Below are 20,750 nucleotides of genomic sequence, written 5' to 3' on the forward strand. Positions count from 1 at the left end.
CTTGGGAGAAATAAATTGAATTAAAAATTAAAATTTTACTTAATACTTAAGAAACATATTAAAGATCTCAAAAATCATGTAAAGTTACTTTTTGCTAATATTATATTATAAAGAACCTATAAAAATTAAGACTACACTAGGGAAAATTATGAGTTGGTTATACTAGAAGCAATAACACCAACAAAACAGCAAAACCTTGCATGGATTTCTTTCTCAAATAACAAGATAATTTATAACTTCTTATCAGTTATTATAAAGCAAGGAAATAATCATTTTACACATCAACAAATATCGGTAACCATAATTAACTAAATAAACAATGATACCAAAAACAACTGAAGTCTGGTTCTGCTCACAGAAAGTTGTGAATTACAAGTAAGCACAGAGACCAAAACACGCTACAATGTAGAAGCCCACACCTGCATGCATGATTCCAGTGTCAACTTAAAACTTTATAATCAGTGTACATGAAGTTTTACTATACACAAAAAATAGAAGCCACTTTATTAAGCATATCAAGAAACCTAAAGTTTATCGATCCTAAGATATATGGACAAACAGAAAAAGGCTAAAATTGGTAGACTGTACTTAAAATATACTTGTCCAAATCAAATAATAACCAGTTATAACAGAACAAGAAAATTTTTAGAAAAAAATGTAAAAAATGATTGTTCATCAATTACTTCCAATTTCAATACTTAAAATGTTTGTTCTGGTGGCCTATTATTCACTACATGGTCAATATACTTATTAATAAACTACTGAAATTTTCAAAACAGCTAAAAAGGCAAAAATTGACAAGTATTTGAAGTAATATGTTAATTAGCTTGATCTGGTCATATCACAATAGACATATACTTAGGTGTCACATTACACCCTAAAAATATATTAAATTATTTTACTAATTAGATTTAAGACATATAAAAAATTTAAAATGGTAACAGAACACCTAAGCATTCAACTTTTTCTTGACAGGGCAATGTAACATCCCATTCTAAACTAATACCACTTCTAATCTGCCCTGTTGCCAATGTACAGCTAATTTATTATTCTATATCACAATAGATATGTTTGAAAATTGCAAAGGATATTTAAATTTAGTTTACATAAATGTTTTCCCATTGTATAATTGTGGTGAAGTTACATCTGTATAATTTCTCTTTTCTGCAATATCAGAATTAGAAAAGGAGACTTTATTAAACACTTCTCATAATATGTACATGTTTTATAGCAAAGTATACATAAATTGCACCAAATTCCTGAAGCTAGATAAAGAAATAATTTTCAAGATTCATTGTTATTATTATAAAAGATTTTTTTGCCCATAAACAAAGTAAAATCTTTTCTAATTTGGCTTCCCATGTAAAGGCAGAACTGATGGAAAATCAAGGAGAGTCAAATCACAAAGAAAAAATGCTGTGGAATACATATCCTATATGTAATTATGAAATATGTACTACTTATATTCATATAGTCATAATAATATATTTGTATTCACATAAATATGTATTAAGAAGTACATAAGGTGTGAAAATATACAATAACCTTACCTTGATTACTATGCACCAAACAAAACTAATTTGTAACATAATCCTTAAATTTGGTTTAATCCAAAGAAACAGACCTCAGTCACAATTAAAAAATAAAACTACTATTTTATGAAGCAATGTCAAAGTATAAGTACACAGAATGTAACATACTAAGGTTATATTGAAGCAATTTGCAAACAGAGCTTAACTACAGCAAGGTACAAGTTACTGACTCAACTTTGAGTGAAATTAAGATGTCATTATAAGAAATAAAAACTATCTTTATTGCTTAGAATCAATGAAACATGCATTCTACCTTAAAAAAATTAAAGACACCTGGATAGGACACTTACATAAAATACTGCCAAAATAAATTTTTATCCAAATGAAATTATTATCATTTGCTATTAATGTTCCTCAATGATCAGTAAAGGGCTGGAACCGGAGGTACACATACACAGTACATAGGATTTTGATTCTCTTACGATAGAGTAGAGGTACTTATCCCATACACAGAAAAGAAAAACTGCTTTTAAAAGGAGAGGATGAAAAGCAGGTGGTTTAATGAGAACTTAACTAAAAAATGTGAACAAAGGGCCAGAAAGTTTAAGACAGAAAAAATGGAATGATGTAGAGTTTCAGAGAGATTAAAGGGAGACGTCTCTTAGACTGCAGTCTTGTTCAGAACAAGAACCTAAAATAGAAACTGGAAATTCCCATCTCTACTTCCAGGATCAATTTAATACTTATCAGTTTGACACTACAAGTCTTTAAAATTCATTTTGAAAAGTACATTCTAAAATCCAAATTCTCCTTTTAAAGAGTGTGTAGATTCTTTCTCAATTATTAAAAAGAACTTCTTTATATTTTCAACCTGATTTATAAATTAAAAGAGAAACTTTTTTTAAAAGGCACCCCCCAACACCAAAAAAAAAAAAAAAAACCTACCTCAGGCAAGCCTCAGTTCACTGGATCTATGTCATATTGATTTATAACAGTTATTTCTTAGGGGGAAAAAAAGCACACACAGATGCAAACAATTACTCTATTTTTGTAGGCAACAAGTGAGGTGGGTGGTAACTGAGAAATTTTTTTAAAATCCTGTCACAATATTCTGCTTTTTCTTAAGAAACCCTCCTCACACAACAAACGTTTGCCACATCAGAGAATTTCCAGGGCCTGAAGCACCACTTTGATTCCAGACCGCTGCAGGCATTAGCAGGAGGTAATTAGGGTAAAAAGTTCAGCCACAGTTCCATGTCTAGAGTCCTGCCAGAAATAAATTTCCTCTCTAGTCACTGGTTTCTACTGTACCCTCCCTAAGAATCATATTGAAAACACATTTATCTTTGTAGAGCTTGTTCCTCTTCTAATTAACTTTATGGCGTTTACAGTGTTTAATAATTCAAAACGGCCCCAATCGCAGAAGTTTTATCTTTAATAGCGTGAGGGTTTATTATCATTTTTCCAATACTGCCGCTTCGTTTGACAAGCGACTCACAGAAGTATGTGCTGCAGCTGTTTTCACGGCGCTTTCTGATACCATAAAGGTTCATTTTTTTCCCTTGCTTGAGAAAGGTGCAGAAACAAAACAAACAAAAGCATTCAGAATGTGGCCTTTAAATTCTTCAAGAAAGTGAAAAAGGCTAATCAGAAAATAAATTTCAAAATATGACAGGAAGTGGTATTACTTTACAACATACAAATTTATTACAGTCTTTATTTTTTCCAAAAAGAAATATGAACTATTATATCTAAATATGTGATCCAACCAAAATATAGCACACATCTGAGTGCCTCTAAAAAACAACTACGAAATGCCATCCGTTCTGCATCCCCATCTCCACAAATGCATCGGCCCACCCCATCAGGAGGCTCTAATTAATACATCAGTCATCTCACAATAAAAATGGGATTTTAGTAAATTACATGAAAGTCAAGAAAATCACTTTTTACAATAACTGTTTTCTAACAAAGGATAAAATCAGCTTCAACTAAAGAAAAACCTTAACTCAATCAAGTGGCTTTTTGTTAGAGAATTTCACAAACATTAAATCTTGCCTCTAGGATGTTACATTAGTTGTGAGAACTGCCTGCCTTTTTGAAGCCAGGACATTTATTTTTAAAATAATACTCTGTGTATAAACATAAATTTCAAATGGTTTTTAATTTTTTTCAAGTTTTTCAGTGAAATACAAATCCAAAAGGAATTTACTACATTTTTCCAAATTCTCTTTAAATATTTGGTCCCCAGGATCCCAACTTTTGGCTAACAGCATTACAAAGTGTGGCCACTACACCATCCTGCACACAACGTTAACACTTGGGAACGTTCAGCCTAATAAAACATTGCCTCTCCCATTTCACACTGCATGATCTTTCCTACAAAGTTGCTGATGACCACTTTCTTTCTGTCCTTTTGCCCCCTTATAATTTGAATGCCTTCAAGAATTTCTGCCATCTTCCAGGAAATTTTCCAAACAGACTTGTGCAATAACATAATGTTTATACTATTACAGCTGAATGTATATTTCTGAAACATATTTTGAACTGCAATACCAGGAGAAGAAATTAAGGAACAAAGGTTTAGAGGCGAGTGTTTGGCCTAGTAGTTAAGGCCTGCATCCTGCATCAGAGTATCGGGGTTCAATTTGTGTCTATGATTCCTAACTCCAGCTTCCTGCTAACGTGGACCCTGGGAGGCAGCAGTACTGGCTCAAATGACTGGGTCCTTGCCATCCATGTGGGAGACTTTAAATCGTGGGCTTTAACTTCAGCCTGTCCTATACATGGCAGCTGCAGGCATTTGAGAAATTAACCAACAGACGTGAGCAGTTCTTTCCTCTTTATCTCTCTCCCTCTCCCTCTCTCTCCATCTGTCTATATCATATATTTTTTTAAAAATTTGTATTTTAAATGCTACACCTGGAATAAAAGCATATTCCTAATTTCAAATCCCGTATCTTCAGGCAATACCACAGAACACACCAACATAATAAATGATGTACATTTATTCTGTTGTCCTAATTATAATTCCATATACCAACAATAAACAAAGAATAATAAAAACTGCTTGGAAATATCTAAAAAAGCATAACTTCTCACCCAACAAGTCCACTCCTAATTATGTCCACCAACAGAAATGAACACCAAAAAAAGTACAGAAACGTTCATATCAGCACTATTCACAACAATCCCAAAACAGCAAACTGTCCATATATCCAACAGAGAAATGTCATTGTCCTATCAGCATTATCTAATCACCTTCACTACAATTTGACACTTGTCACCATACTAAGTATTTTACTTGTTTACTGTTACTCTCTGCATGCCAGAATACCAGCTCTACCAGTACACTTTTTATGTCTTCTTGATCAGGGTTTGTCCATCCTGATGCTACTGACATCATGAGATGGATAATTCTTTGGTGTCAAGGACTTACCTATGTGTTACAGGATGCTGAGTAGCATCCTTGGCTCTACCCACCAGACACCAGTAGAACTCCCCACTCATATGACCACCAAAAATGTCCCCAGACACTACTGTATCTCCTGGTCCTGAGAATCATCTATCGTTTCTTCCCCTCGGTTAATAAATAATGGCTTAGATTACTATTCTAAGGGAGGCTGACAGATAATGTGTACCCAAAAATGTATCTTGACACAATACACAGTCCCTTCTTAGGGGAAAAAAAAATGCAAAGTTGCATTCAAACAGTTCTGAGATTCCTACCTACACAAGATGAGATCTATAACAAATACTTTAAAATCACACACATAATATATGATTATCTCAATAGTAGGTAAGAAATCTTTATCTTTTATTAAGGTTGTGCTGTACTTTCAGAATAAACTGCCTCCATAGCCTTTGATCATAACAAATTTCAACCTTAAAGTAAATTACCTTTTCAAATCCTATTTTCAAATCCTACTTTGATACAAGAAAATCATCAAACAATACAGTTAGTGATAATTAGCAAGGCTTTATTTTGGTGAAAAGCCATACAGTTTTATCAACAGACCAACTCTCCTCCCCACCACCCCAAAATGCTTGAAATACTCTCTTTGAAAGTTGTCATGGTTCTCCATAATGAACTGCTTAATTACCTCTCTCAATCCTGTCTTTTCAGATAATCACAACACAACAGTGATCTGTGATCAGGTTTATTCACCATACACATGCCCTGTCCCACCAGAAGTAGAGGAAACGTGCCTGTGTGGAATTCCACAAAGTCAGAATCTACACAGATGTTCTTTCTCTTTTGGTTTTCCTTTAATTTACAAATCTTGTAATCTAAGCCTGAAGTTGACTGAACCAACATTTAAACCAGTATAGCAATATCAGCCAAAATTTCAATCTGTTTTCTATTTATATGTCAAGCCGGCATCCTTTTTGGTGGCTGAAAAAAAAACCTGTTGTTTTGAAATGATTACACAGAAACTGCAACCCCTTTAGTAGTTTAATGAACTGGTGTATATAGAAGGCTTTACTTTGAAAGGAACTAACAAGTTGTAGACAGACAAAAAAACAACTTTGAACTCACAATACTTACTTTATATATTTTTTAAAAATGATTATTTATTTGAAAGGAATAATTACAGAGAGGAGAAGACAGAGAGATCTTCCATCTGCTGGTTCACTCTCCAAATGGCCTCAATGGCTAGAGTTGGACAAAACAGAAGCCAGAAGGTAGGAGAAGCTGGGAGATGGAACTTCACCAGGGTTTCCCACATGGGTGGCAGAGGACCAAGAACTTGGGCTAGCTTTTGCTGTCTTCCCAAGTATAGCAGGGAGCTGAATGGGAAGTGGAGCTGAAATCAGCATGCATATGGGATGCCAGCACTGCAGGTGGTGGCTTTACATGCTACACCAAAACGCTGGCCCCATTATGTATTTTTTAAAATTTACTTATATGTTCTTTTATTTATTTGAAAGACAAAGAGTCAGAAACAGAGAATCAGAGCGATTTCTCATCCACTTGTTCAATCCACAAACTCATCCCATCCCAAGCCAGGAGCCAGTAACTCAACTTGGTCTCCCCTGTGGCTGGCAGACACCTAACTACTTGAGCGACTGTCTGCTGCCTCACGTAATAAACATCAGCAGAAAGCTGAAACTGCAAGCAGAGACAGGATCTGAACTCAGACACTTTGATACAGCACCCCAACAAGTACACCAAACATCCATCCCCATATTTTTAACAATTTACTAAAGTCACTTTAAACTGTGATAGCAAAGCATTGCCTAAAAAAAGCTTATTGCATAGTAAAGACTTCACTGCTATTCAAAGAAACCTATGCACAGGAACATACTTCTGCTTAGGCAGCAGCATGAAGGATGCATTACAATGAGGTATGAGAAAAGAGTTGTGTGTTAAGGATATGCTCATTATATTGATCAAAATGATGGCTTCATGGGTATATACAAATGTCAAAATCTATCAAGTTGAAATAAATACCTCAATAAAGAATAAAGGTTGCTTTAGACAATAGAAGCTAACAACCGTTTTCCAGGGAAGGTAAAAACAACTACATACAGTACTGAATTAGGCTACAAAAAAAATTAATAAAGGGCGACCCCATGTAATGCTGGCATAGTCAAATTTCTAGACTACTCCAAGAGGCAACGCTCCCACCACAAAAAAGATTTACGAATACAAATATGTATTTTTGCATAATATATATGAACAGAAATATATATACATATATATACACACATTCAAATTCCTGGTAGACAGTGTTCCCTAGCCATGCTTCAGATTTTTCTGACTCAAGTGATATGAGATTTACCCAATACCTACCAGACTATAGTCAATATCTGAAACCACTACCTCATTTAACCCTCTTAAGAATCAAACACAGGGGCTGGCACTGTGGCGTAGCAGGCGAAGCCTCTGCCTGCAGTGCCAGCATCCCATATTGAGCTGGTTCATGCCCTGGCTGCTCCTTTTCTAATCCAGCTCTCTGCTACGGCCTAGGAAAGCAGGGAAAAATGGCCCAAGTACTTGGGCCCCTGCATCTGCACAGGCAACCCAGAAGAAGCTCCTGGCTCCTGGCTTTGGATGGCCCAGCTCCAGTCACTGTGGCTATTTTGGGAGTGAATCAGCAGATGGAAAATCTTTCTCTCTGCCTCTCAAATAAACAAATAAAATATTTAAAAAAAAGAACCAAGCATATTAATTACATCCAGCAGAAATTTGTAAATAAAGGCAACAAGCCAAAGAGCTATCAATCAAACTAGCTCATACAGCTAATAATTTCTCAAAGGTCATAATTCTTTCCATTACACTATACAATCATCCATAGTTTTAAGAGTATCAATGAAAACTAAGGAGTTTCGGGGCTGGCACTATGGCATAATGGGTAAAGCCACCGCCTACAGTGCCAGCATCCCATATGGATGCTGGTTTGAGTTGCGGTTGCTTTACTTTCCACCCAGCTCTCTGCTATGGCCTGGGAAAGCAGCAGAAGATGGCCCAAGTCCTTGGGCCCCTGCACGCACGTGGGAAGACTTGGAGGAAGCTCCTGGCTCCTGGCTTCAGATCGATGCAGCTCTGGCCATTGTGGCCAACTGGGAAGTGAACAAGCAGATAGAAGACCTCTCTCTCTCTGTGTCTCCTTCTGTGTGTAACTCTGACTTTCAAATAAATAAAATAAATTAAAAAAAAAACTAAGGAGTACCAACTTTAGGTTAAAACAACACATGAAGAAAATTGTAGAAAACAAAATCAATAGCAGATTCATAAATATCACTCTAGGTAGAAGTCCTTTTAAACTCTGCAAAAGCAGCCACTAGATTTGCTTTTTAAGCTTCTTTATTCAAACATACTTTACAGGCTACTATCCTCTATCATTCACTATGTCAGATTTCTAGAACTCCTGTGAGAATTTCTAGACTATTATCTCAGGAGAGATGAGAATTGGCTCTTGGAAAATATACCTCTTTCCAATACTGCCACATAAAACATATATTAGAGTGAAATGACTCCAGAGATGGTCCAAGTTTAATAATTTTCTAGCCAATTTCTGTTCTCACAAATGTAAGAAATAGAAGAGAAATGTTCATTAATACTTTTCCAGTTTTTTTTACTTTAGCAACTCCTATGGTCTAAATGTGTCCCACCACATTCTTACATTGAAACTTAATCACCAGTGTTGACAGTATCAAGAGATGAGGCGTTTGGCAGTGACTTGAGAACGGTGTTAGCAACCTGATAAAAGAGTTTGATGGGGCCAGTGCTGTTATGCAGCAGGTAAAGCTGCAGCCTGAGATGACAGCATGCCCTATGGGAGCGGTTTGAGTCTTGGCCTCACCACTTCTGATCCAGCTACTTGTTAATGCGCCTGGGAAAGCAGTGGAGGATGGCCCAGGTGCTTGGGCCCCTGCTACCCACATGGGAAACCTGGAAGAAGCTCCTGGCTCCTGGCTTCAGCATTGGCTGGGCTCAGACATTGTAGCCAATTGGGGTGTGACCCAGTAGATGGAAATTCATTCATTCATTCATTCTCTCTCTCTCTCTCTCTCTCTCTCTCTGTGTGTGTGTGTGTGTGTGTGTGTGCGTGCGCGAATGTGTGTGTGTCTCCCTCTCTCTCTGTAACTCTTTCAAATAAATAAAATAAATCTTTTTTTTTTTAAAAGGAGGGGCTGGCACTGTGGCATAGCAAGTAAAGCTGCCACCTGCTGTACCAGTATCCCATATGGGCACCAGTTCAAGTCCTAGCTGCTATACTTTTGATCTAGCTCTCTGCTATGGCCTGGGAAAGCAGTAGAAGAGTCCTTGGGACCCTCCACCCGTATGGGAAGACCCAGAGGAATTCCTGGCTCCTGGCTTCAGATCAGCACAGCTCCAGCCACTGTGGCCAATTGAGGAGTGAACCAGCGGATCGAAAATATCTCTCTCTCTTTAACTCTTTCAAGTAAATAAATAAATATTTTTTTAAAAAAGGAGAGTAAAGGGAAAATAATAGGACTTTCCCACCCATCTGCAAGGCCCTCATCAGACACCAAACCTGCCTTCACCTTATTCTGGGACTTGCCACCTTCCAGAAGCATAAGAAATAAACTTATTATGTACTAATTACCCCATTTGCATTACTTATAGTGGTAGGAATGGACTATGACACCAGGATTCTCTGAAATAACACCTCACAAAACTGAACATGAGACTCCATGACCTGATGACATCACCACATGATCTATTTTATTAAGCTCTTGCTCTGTGTGATCAAGATAAACCATATGCTTACTAGTTGAATGCTTATAGAATGGGATAATGTACATATTACAGCAGTAATAGTCACTACTAAATAAAGCAACACTATAATACCTTAATAAGAGGGAAAGACAAGCATGGTTTACATAAGTAAAACACAACTCGCCTACTTTTACAACTGTGTTTCTGCATGTCTATATGGCCACCTAATGCGAGTATCTTCCAAAAAACACAAATCAACAAGGGAAGCAAACAAAATCATCCCTAAATCACACTACACAAAAACCAGGAGGGAAAAAAACTCCATGTTTAAATAACATTTACTTGGGGTGTTATGAATATTCAAAATTGGCTATTTGTTCCAGAGCTGGCAGTAGAACTCAGCAGGATTTACTTGGAGAATAAAGCAGGAATTTGATGGTCTTGTAAGTAGCAGAACAAAGGAAATCACATAGGATCTACTCTCACAAGAAGGGCACCTCATCCTCAATAGGGAAATTTTAAAAACAGATCTGACATCAAGGGTGTTGCTACTAGGGTATCAAAAGCAAGGAGATAACAATTTATGCAGGACCAGAGCTATTAGACAGAGGAAAGCATCAGAAAGAACACACATCAGAAATGGGATGTGTTCCTTCAGAGCTTTGGGGTAAATGAAAGAAAGAAAAAAAGCAGCCAGAGACTAGAATCTCACCAGAAACTCAGAGGGACTGAAGCCATTTCGAAAGAAACCCTTCACTGGGGCAGGCACTGAGGCACAACTGGTTGGGCCACCACCCAGGATGCCTGGATCACATCTCAGAGGGACTACCTCCACTTTCAATCCAGTTTCCTGCTAACATACCTAGGAGGCAGCAGGTAATGCCTCAACTATGTCCTTGCTACCCATGTGGGAGACCCAGAATGATTTCCTAGCCTCGGACTTGAGCCTGACACAACCCATTCTGTTCTGGGCAGTTGAGGAATGAACCAGCAGATGGAATATCTTTGTCACAACTGTTTGGTCATTCAAATAAAATAAAATAAAAATTTTAAAAGAACACATTTCCTAATAACACAAAAAAAGAAGATATAGAAAATGCTTTTTCTTCGCAATGGTAGATCCTAAAGTTTACGTCACTATGTGCTAACCAACTACAAACATTTACACACAAAAATAAAATACACAGATACTAACTTGCACAGATTAAATTATTCACCCACTATGGTAATGCTACACTTATATGAAACAATCCTACATATAAATGTCCTTGTTAAGATGATAAGCACTTCAGCAAACACAAAACAAGCAAGAGTTCAGTTTATTGTAATCAGGTCACCAAATAAATAAGCAAAAACAGAATGTTTATTTCCAGCCAGTCTCTTGCATTAGAAAGGGAGAAAACAAGAGAGAAAAGGAGAGCACACAGGCAAGAAGAGAGCTCTGATACAGGAATAACAAGAAACATTTACCCTGCTCTGCACTCCATGAAATGACTTACAAACTTAAATCAAATGTTTCTTTTCATTACTTACCAATAACCATTCTCAAAACTATCTTGCAAATGATCCAGACATATTAGAAATCTTCTAACAATATCATTGCCCTGCTACAAAATCAATTTAAGAAGCAAAAACAGGAGGAGAGGAAGGAAATTTATAACAAATTATTTCAAACTACTTGCTATTTTGTCAAAATAATCTTCACTACACCTATGATGATTAATTTCATGCATCAGCTAGAACACTAAACACCAAGATATTTGTTTTAGGATAAGATTAACATTTAGGTCAACTGAGATGAAGTAAACTACATTCTCATTAAAAAATGTGGGTGAACATCACCTTAATTCCTAAACCTAAAAGATGCAAAAGAGAAAATGAATTACAGACCAATTTCCCTGATGAACACAGACACAAAAATCCTCAACAAAATTCTAGCCAATTGAATCCATCAAGATCAGCCACCCAAACTAAGTGGGATTTATCTCCAGTATGCAGGGATGGTTCAACATTTGCAAATCAATCAATGTAATACATCACATTAACAAACAGAACAAAACCCATACGATTATCTCAATAGATGCAGAAAAATCATTTAAAATAACACCCTTTTATGATGAAAACTAAGCAAACTGGGTATAGAAGGAACATCCCTCAACATAATCAAGGCAATTTATGACAAACCTACAGCCAGCATCATACTGACTGGGGAAAAGCTGAAAGCATTCCCGCTGAGATATGGTACCATACCAAACAGGCATGCCTACTCTAACTACTGTTATTCACTATGTCCCTGGAAGTTTTAGCCAGAGCCATTAGGCAAGAAAAAGAAATCAAAGGGATACAAATTGGGAATGAGGAAGTCAAACTATTCCTATTTGCAGATGACATGATTCTATATATAAGGGATTCCAAAAATTCCACTAAGAGACTAATGGAACTCATAGAAGGGTTTGGTAAAGTAGCAGGATATAAAGTCAATGCATAAAAATCAACAGCCTTTGTATACACAGACATTGCCACAGCAAAGAAAGAACTTCTAAGATCAATCGCATTCACAATAGCTACAAAAAAAATCAAATACCTTGGAATAAATTTAACCAAGGATGTCAAGATCTCTACAATGAAAATTACAAAACATATAGAAAGAAATAGAAGCTGTTACCAAAAAATGGAAAAATCTTCCATGTTCATGGGTTGGAAGAATCAATATCATCACAATGTACATATTACTGAAAGCAATATACAGATTCAATGTGATACCAATCAAAATATAAAAGCCATTCTTCTCAGATCTAGAAAAAATGATGCTGAAATTCATATGAAGGTACAGGAGACCACTAATACCTAAAGCAATTTTACACAACAAAAACAAAGCCGGATGGGGGCCGGAGCTGTGGCACAGAGGGTAAAGTGCAGTGCCGGCATCCTATATGGGTGCCAGTTCGAGACCCAGCTGCTCCACTTCTGATCCAGCTCTGTCTTCAAACAGTACTTTATACTTTGTGTGTCTGTGTGGATGCAAACTGCTGAAATCTTTACTTAGTATAGAGTTGGTCTTCTGTATATAAAGATAAGTAAAAACAAATCTTAATGAAGAATTAGGTGGGAGAGGGGGCAGGAGGTGGGACAGGAGTGGGGGTGGGAGAGCAGGTATGGGGGGGAAGAACCACTATATTCCTAAAGCTGTACCTGGGAAATTTATATATTAAATAAAAGCTTTCTTAAAAAAAAAAAAATGGGTGGATCACATTCAATTACTTCAAAGTTTTAACAGAAAAAAGACTGACATACTTGAGAGGAAGAGGGAATTCTGCCTTTAGCCTGGAACAATATCTCTTCTTATAGCCTACCAACCTACCCTACAGATTTTGGACTTAGCAACCTATTCATGTGTGTGTGCATGCACATACACACATTCACACACACACACACACACACACACACACACATACCCCTTGTTGGTTCTATTTCTACAGAGGACTCTAACACACCTTACCTGAGTAAAAGATCTCATAACCAAACAGAATACCCTACCCTTCCTTTGGAGTTTATTCTACGACAAAGTGGTATTTCAATAATTAAATTCCATAAAAACAAATCTCCTCAGTCATAGTAAACAAAACTGATTAGGAATGGAAAATCTGGGGCCAGTGCAGTGGCACAGTGAGTTAAAGTCCTGGCCTGAAGCGCCGGCATCCCATATGGGCACTGGTTCTAGTCCTGACTGCTCCTCTTCTGATCCAGCTTTCTGCTGTGGCCTGGGATAGCAGTAGAAGATGGCCCAATTCCTTGGGCCCCTGCACCCGCGTGGGAAACCCGGAAGAAGCTCCTGGCTCCTGGCTTTGGAGTGAACCAGCAGATCAAAGACTCCTCTCTCCTTCTCCCTCTCCCTCTCTGTAATTCTGTCTTTCAAATAAACAAATAAATCTTTTTTAAAAAAGCATATAAAAATTATTTATCGTTGGGGCTGGCACTGTGGCATAGTGGGTAAAGCCACTGCCTGTAGTGCTGACAACCCAAATGGCTGCCAGTTCGAGTCCCGGCTGCTCCACTTCTTTATTTTTTTTTTTAAAGATTTATTTATTTATTTGAAAGTCAGAGTTACACAGAGAGAGAAGTAGTAGAGAGACAGAGGGGTCTTCCCTCCGATGGTTCACTCCCCAATTGGCCGCAACAGCCAGAGCTGCGCAGATCCAAAGCCAGGAGCCAGGAGCTTCCTCCAGGTCTCCGACACAGTTGCAGGGGCCCAAGGAGTTTGGCCATCTTCTACTGCTTTCCCAGGCCATAGCAGAAAGCTGAATAGGAAGTGGGGCAGCCGGGACTCAAGCCGGCACCCATATGGGATGCTAGTGCTTCAACCCACTGCTCCATATCACCAGCCCCTTGGCTGCTCCACTTCTGAGCTGCTCCACTGGCGCAGCTCGGCTGTTGTGGCCATCTGGGAAGTGAACAAGCAGATGGAAGACCTCTCTTTCTGTCTATCTCTCTCTCTCTCTCTCTAACTCTTTCAAATAAATAAAATAAATCTTAAAAAAAAGAAGAATGGAAAATCTAAAGCAAGATGATACGCAGGTAGCTGAATTTCATCTAAAAACACACCCTTTTGTAGGCTTTCATACACCAACACACCCCTGAAAAACCAAAGTCAACAAACACTGCATCACAGTGGCTTACTCCTTTTCTCTATAAATCCCATTCACATTCAGCTCCCTTCTTAACACATTGGTTCCCTCATCTTTCTAAATCTTTTTGTTTTTGAAGATTGACTTTATTTCTTTGAAAGGAAAAATTACAGGGAAAGAGACAGAGTGAATTAAGATTTTCTATCCTCTGGTTCACTCCCCAAATGGCTGTAGTGGCTGGGTAGGGCCAGGCCTAAGCCAGGAGCCAGGAGATTCTTCTGGGTCTCCCATGTGGGTGCAGGGGCCCAAGGACTTGATCCTTCTTCTGATGCTTTCCTAGGCACATTAGCAAGGAGTACGACAGGAAGAGGAGCAGCCAGGACTCAAACTAGCACCTCTATGGGATGCCAGTGTTGCAGGCACCAGTCCCTTCACCACACCTATTTCTACCCCAAAATAAACTTGAGGAAATTTGCTTTCAATCCTATGAAATAAAACTATACTTTCAGAAGCAAGATTCCATTATCTAGGGCAGATATTTGGGCTAGTGGGTTAAAGATATCTACAACCTATATCAGAGTACCTTGGTTCAACACCTTCTTTCAGTTCCTGAGTCACTAATGCAGACCCTGGAAGGCAGAAGTAATAGCTCAAGTAATTGGGATCCTACCTCCCATTTGGGAGGCCTGCATTGAGTTACCAACACCCAGCCTTGGTCTCTATCACCTCCAACCCCTGTAAGCATTTGGAGTGTGAACTAGTAGATGGAAGCTCTCTTATGCTCACTCTCTCTCTACCTCAAGTAAATATATTTTTTAAAAAAATTGTCATTCCAGAGGCCAGCGCTGTGGCATAGTGGGCAAAGCCATCACCTGCTGTGCCAGCATCCCATATGGGTGCCAGTTCGAGTCCCGGCTGCTCCTCTTCTGATCCAGCTCTCTGCTATGGCCTGAGACAGTAGTGGAAGATGGCCCGAGTGATTGGGCCCCTGCACCCATGTGAGAGGCCAGAAGAAGTTCCTAGATCCTGGCTACTGGCTTCGGATCAGCCCAGCTCTGGCAGTTGTGGTCATCTGGAGAGTGAGATGAAAGATCTGTCTGTCTGTCTCTCTCTCTCTCTGCCTCTGCCTCTGCCTCTCTGTAACTCTGCCTTTCAAATAAATAAATAAATCTTTAAAAAAATATATACTGTGACCTAAAGATGTTGTATCATTTTCACATTCATCCAGTTTCCAAGCCCCATGTTTCTGAAATGCACAGTATGATCTGAAAGGATCTGAGAGACGCCTAGCTGCCAGCCTCATAAACTCTGCACTACTAAAATTTTAATCATTTTCCAGCAATCTCTGCAACTAAGAATTCAAGTTAAGGAGATGTAGTATGTGAAAAGACAGTACCTATTTCAAGTTATTAGGAAAAAGAGTCAAAATAAAGAATAACAAAGCTAGAAAGAAAGTGGTTCTCTCATGACATCAAAGACCCATTACACTAGCTCAGACTATCTATACACTTCTAATTACATGATTTGTGTAGCTACTAGCTTATAACTTTACTAGCAGCTGAATGTAATTTTAAATAGAATTATGTTTAGAAAAAGTCACTGCACAGGGCGAGCACTGTGGCACAGAAGGCTAAGCCTCTGCCTGTGGCACTGGAATCACATATGAGTGCTGGCATGCATCCTGGCTATTCCTCTTCCAATCCAGCTCTCTGCTGTGGCCTGGGAAAGCAGTAGAAGATGGCCCAAGTCTTGGGCCCCTGCACCCATGTAGGAGACCTGGAAGAAGCTCCTGGCTTCTCACTTCGGATCAGCCCAGCTCTGGCCGTTGCAGCCATTTGGGGAGTGAACCAGCAGATGAAGACCTCTCTCTCTCTCTCTCTCTCTCTCTCTCTCTCTCTCTCTCTAACTCTGCTTCTCAAATAAATAATCTTTTAAAAAAAAAAGTCACTCTGCATAATCGATCACAAAAGTAACTATATGAGGAACACAAACTGAAAAAGATGCCCTCAATAATTGTAATCTTTTATTTCCAGATTATATTCTGACCTACCACTGGCTTTTTTTTTTTTTTTTTTTTTTTTTTTTTTTTTTTTTTTGACAGGCAGAGTGGACAGTGAGAGAGAGAGACAGAGAGAAAGGTCTTCCTTTGCCATTGGTTCACCCTCCAATGGCCGCCGCGGCCGGCGCGCTGCGGCCGGCATACCGCGCTGATCCGATGGCGGGAGCCAGGAGCCAGGTGCTTTTCCTGGTCTCCCATGGGGTTCAGGGCCCAAGCACTTGGGCCATCCTCCACTGCACTCCCTGGCCACAGCAGAGGGCTGGCCTGGAAGGGGGCAACCGGGACAGAATCTGGCGCCCCGACCGGGACTAGAACCCGGTGTGCCGGCGCCGCTAGGCGGAGGATTAGCCTAGTGAGCCGCGGCGCCGGCCCCTACCACTGGCTTTCTTTTGGGTCCTGCTATCACCCCACATATAAAAACTAAAGTTAGGGAAAAAAATACTAAGTTTTATCATCAGGTCACAAGTTTTACTTCCATTTTCTGAGAATTTAGTTTTACAGATGCAAAAATTTTAAGACATCAAGGTTCCCCTTCTGGAATATAACGCAAATCTCTAACAGGAGATTCAATTGTTTCAATTTCCTTACCCGGATGATCCAGTGCTCTTACAAACACCAAGAAGGGGTCTTTTTTCAGCAAAACTATCACACTTTTGAGCACCTGAAAATGAGAAGAAAAGACAATGTAATCTTCACGCTTTCAAAATATTTGTAACTGAAAATATGAAAAGTCAACATAAATTGATTTAATTTATACACTTGACTGAACAGAAAGAAAAGCTAAATAAACCTGTAACCATTAAAAGTTAAACTAGCCTTTTCAAAATCATTTTTAAAAATGAGTTTTTAAATGTCACCAACTTCAATCTTATACCCATGTACATGAAATCACCTCCCATGTTTAACAAAATATTAGTGAACATATCAGAAAACTTACAACCAACTTACATTAATCCAATAGTAATAGTTTCACATTATAAACCTGTGAAATTATTATTTCATTAACAATAATTTCTGTGGCTCAGCAGGTTAACACCCTGGCCTGAAGCACCAGCTTCCCATATGGGCACCAGTTCTAGTCCCGGCTGCTCCACTTCCAATCCAGCTCTCTGCTATGGCCTGGGAAAGCAGTAGAAAATGGCCCGAGTCCTTGGGCCCCTGCACCCTGCTCCTGGCTCCTGGCTCCTGGCTCTGGATCGGTGCAGTTCCGGCCATTGCGGCCAACTGGGGAGTGAACCATCAGATGGAAGACCTCTCTCTCTCTCTCTCTCTCTCTCTCTCTCTCTCTCTCTCTCTCTCCTCTCCCTGTGTAACTCTGACTCTCAAGTAAAAAATAAATAAATCTTTTTAAAAAGTGCCTCTTGGGATGCCTAAATCTCCTGTTAAAATCCCTAGGTTCAAGCCAAGGAGTTGCTTCCCAATTCCAGCTTCCTGCTAATGCACACCTTGAGTAGGTAATGGCTCAAGTACTTGGGTCCCTGTCATTCATGTGGATAACCTGGTTTGAGTTCTAATCTCCTGTCTTCAGCCTCATACAGCCCTGGCTGTGGTTGGCATTTGTGGAGTGAATCAGCAGATGGAAGATCTCTGATATTCAAATAAATGAAAGTATATTTTAAAAAGAACAACAACAAAATGGGGCAGGCATTTTAGCCTAGCAGTAAAGCTGGTTAACCTGCCAGTTAGGATACCCATCAAAGTGCCTGGATTCAATACCTGCCTCTGGCTCATGATTCCAGCTTCCTGCTAATGCAGACCTTGGGAGGCAGCAGCAATGATTCAAGTAAATGGGTTCCTGGCTCCTACATTCAGAACAGCCCAACCCTGGCTGTTCTGGGGCACTTGGGGAATGACTCAGTAGAAGAGAGTATACTTTTTCTCTGACTCTCTCTCGCAAACAAATTTTAAAAATTTGAAAAAGAATTAAGTAGTCCATAAATGACAGAAGATACAAAGTTGAAAAAGGAATATGTATAATAGTACACCATATTTCAAATGAAGAGGGGGAAAAAAAGGGATGATTTTTATATATACCAACATTTCCACACTACAAAACACATCAAAAATCATGGACTGACAGTTCTCAATGGGAGACAATAGAAAATATGGAAGATAGAGGGAAGTAAGAGGAAATATCTAACTGAACCAAAATTTTATACTTTTTAGTTTTCAAAACAATGTGAATATACAAATTTACACCAAAGTCTCTGCTTTGTTGTTACATGTAGAGGCAAACATCAAAACAGAAAAATAAGTGGTTGTTCCAACTTTGGAGCTAAGTGAATAGCAGCCTGACAACATACATTTCATTTTATGCCTTATGAAAACTCTTAAATAAGCAGATTTTAAAAATATATAACCATCCCACCAAATTTAGGAAATAGATGACTCATGATTGACTTTGTAGTCTTAAATAAAAATTTAAGACAAGAAAACTCTGAGATTCAAACTACACCCTGAAATCTTTAAAAGGCACATTGACTGATAACACCTGTACAACTGGGACTGGATGTGAAAGAAGATGGAGCCAAAATAAAGAGGCCAGGATTTGTTGTAGGCCTTTTGAAAAAACTTAGCTCCCAAGACCTTCATTCAGGTAACTCATGCTGCCTGTTGCCAACAAAGGACTGAAAGGCTATTCCCCAGAGATGGTAACACAGAAGTACACTGGGTAGAAGGGGATAGAAAACACATCAAAAAGAAAAACAGAGACAGAGAGAGGATTAAATGACAGCATTTATACTTTATACTAAAGCAGCCATGCCCCATCTCCATGATCCTTCTTCCAGAACACAAGCCACAGAACTTTATGCCCTGGACAGGAGCTTCTTCTTGGGGGAATTTAACAAGTCCATAAGCACAGACTAAAATATGCTATCCGTTGGAAGGCTCCAACAAACAAACAGCGCAATCAAAGTACCACACACTAAAAAATTAAACCATGAAAAACTCTAGACACAGAACTTTCAATGTTCTTTTCATTTTAACACTGACAATAATATGCAGACAGCCAAAGATTAACAGTCATCTGGAAAAGTGTCTAGCACTAGACAGGAAGAAAACAACAAAAATAATATCATTAATCATTTCCAGGATATAGGAAGATTTTAAAGGCATGGAACAATAAAAATACAATGAAAAACGGATGTTTAGATTTTAAAAGAAAGCTCTTGGAAATTAAAAAAACAAGATAGATGTTACTTAGAAACTCAACACAGCCATCAGAGGTAAAGAGAGAAGAACAACATAAAAGAGAAAAAAACAGCATTTATAACCTGTGTTAAAAATTTTACAGGAATAGGATTTTTTTTAAAGATTTTATTTACTTGAGAGGTAGAGTTATAGACAATGAGAGGGAGAGATAGAGAGAAAGGACTTCCATCATTGGTTCACTCCCCAAGTGGCCGCAACGGCCAGAGCTGCACTGATCCGAAGCCAGGAGACAGGTGCCAGGTGCTTCTTCCCAGTCTCCCATGTGGGGGCAAGGGCCCAAGGACGTGGGCCATCTTCCACTGCTTTTCCAGGCCACAACAGAAAGCTGGATTGGAAGAGGAGCAGCCAGGACTAGAACCAGCGCCCATATGGGATGCTGGTGCCTCAGGCAGAGGATTAACCTACTGTGCCATGGCGCTGGCCCCCAGGAACAGGATTAAAGATCCATTATATAGATAGCAAGAGTTCCAAAATGAGAAAATAGAAAGAGGAAAATTATCCATGAAATAATTCAAAACTTTCCCCCAAAATAAGAGTATGAGTTCACAAGCACCCTCAGGTTCTAGCACAGTAGATTTAACAGTCCCACATCAGAATATATAATTTCAGGATGTTCCACAAGCAACAAGAGAAAAAGCACATTGTTTATAGGATCAAAAATTCAACTGGTTACTCTTTAAATGGTTTAACCAGGGGTGGGCATTTGGCCTAGCAGTTAAGATGCCCACAAACCCTGTCAGAGAGCCAGGGTTCAGTGCCCACTTCTGGCTTCTCACTCCAGCTTCACACTGGGAGGCACAAACTGGGAGGCAATGGTGATGGCTCCAGTAACTGGATCATTCCTAGCTCCCATCTTTTGAAAGGCACAGTCTGGGTGCCCTTGGAGGCATTCAGGGAATGGACCAACAGGCGCTCTTCCTCTGTCTCTCCCAAATAAGCAAATAAATTATTTTTGACTGATATAGTTTATAATAAAAACTTACAGCTAACATCATAAAGAATGAATGCCTTCTCCTCTAAGTTCAGGTACAAGGTAAGGCTATCCACTCTCACCTCTGCTATTCAGGACAACATTGGAAGTTCTACTAAGCACAACAGGCAACAAACAAAATAAAAGGCACCCAGATGAA

At 38.9% G+C, this 20,750-nt stretch overlaps 1 protein-coding gene across 15 annotated transcripts in view; it reads right to left on the bottom strand.

The window, feature by feature from the left end:
• Positions 1-20,750, bottom strand: part of BCAS3 (BCAS3 microtubule associated cell migration factor) — a 607,306-nt gene that overhangs the window by 493,769 nt on the left and 92,787 nt on the right. For all 15 annotated transcript variants that reach the window (XM_070061000.1, XM_070061002.1, XM_051824721.2 and 12 more), the window contains one exon: positions 16,996-17,068. In XM_070061000.1, the coding sequence (XP_069917101.1) occupies positions 16,996-17,068 (73 nt within the window). The remainder of the gene's footprint in view (positions 1-16,995; positions 17,069-20,750) is intronic.

The sequence above is a fragment of the Oryctolagus cuniculus genome, chromosome 17, assembly GCF_964237555.1.
Source record: "Oryctolagus cuniculus chromosome 17, mOryCun1.1, whole genome shotgun sequence".
In the NCBI taxonomy this organism is placed as follows: Eukaryota; Metazoa; Chordata; class Mammalia; order Lagomorpha; family Leporidae; genus Oryctolagus; species Oryctolagus cuniculus.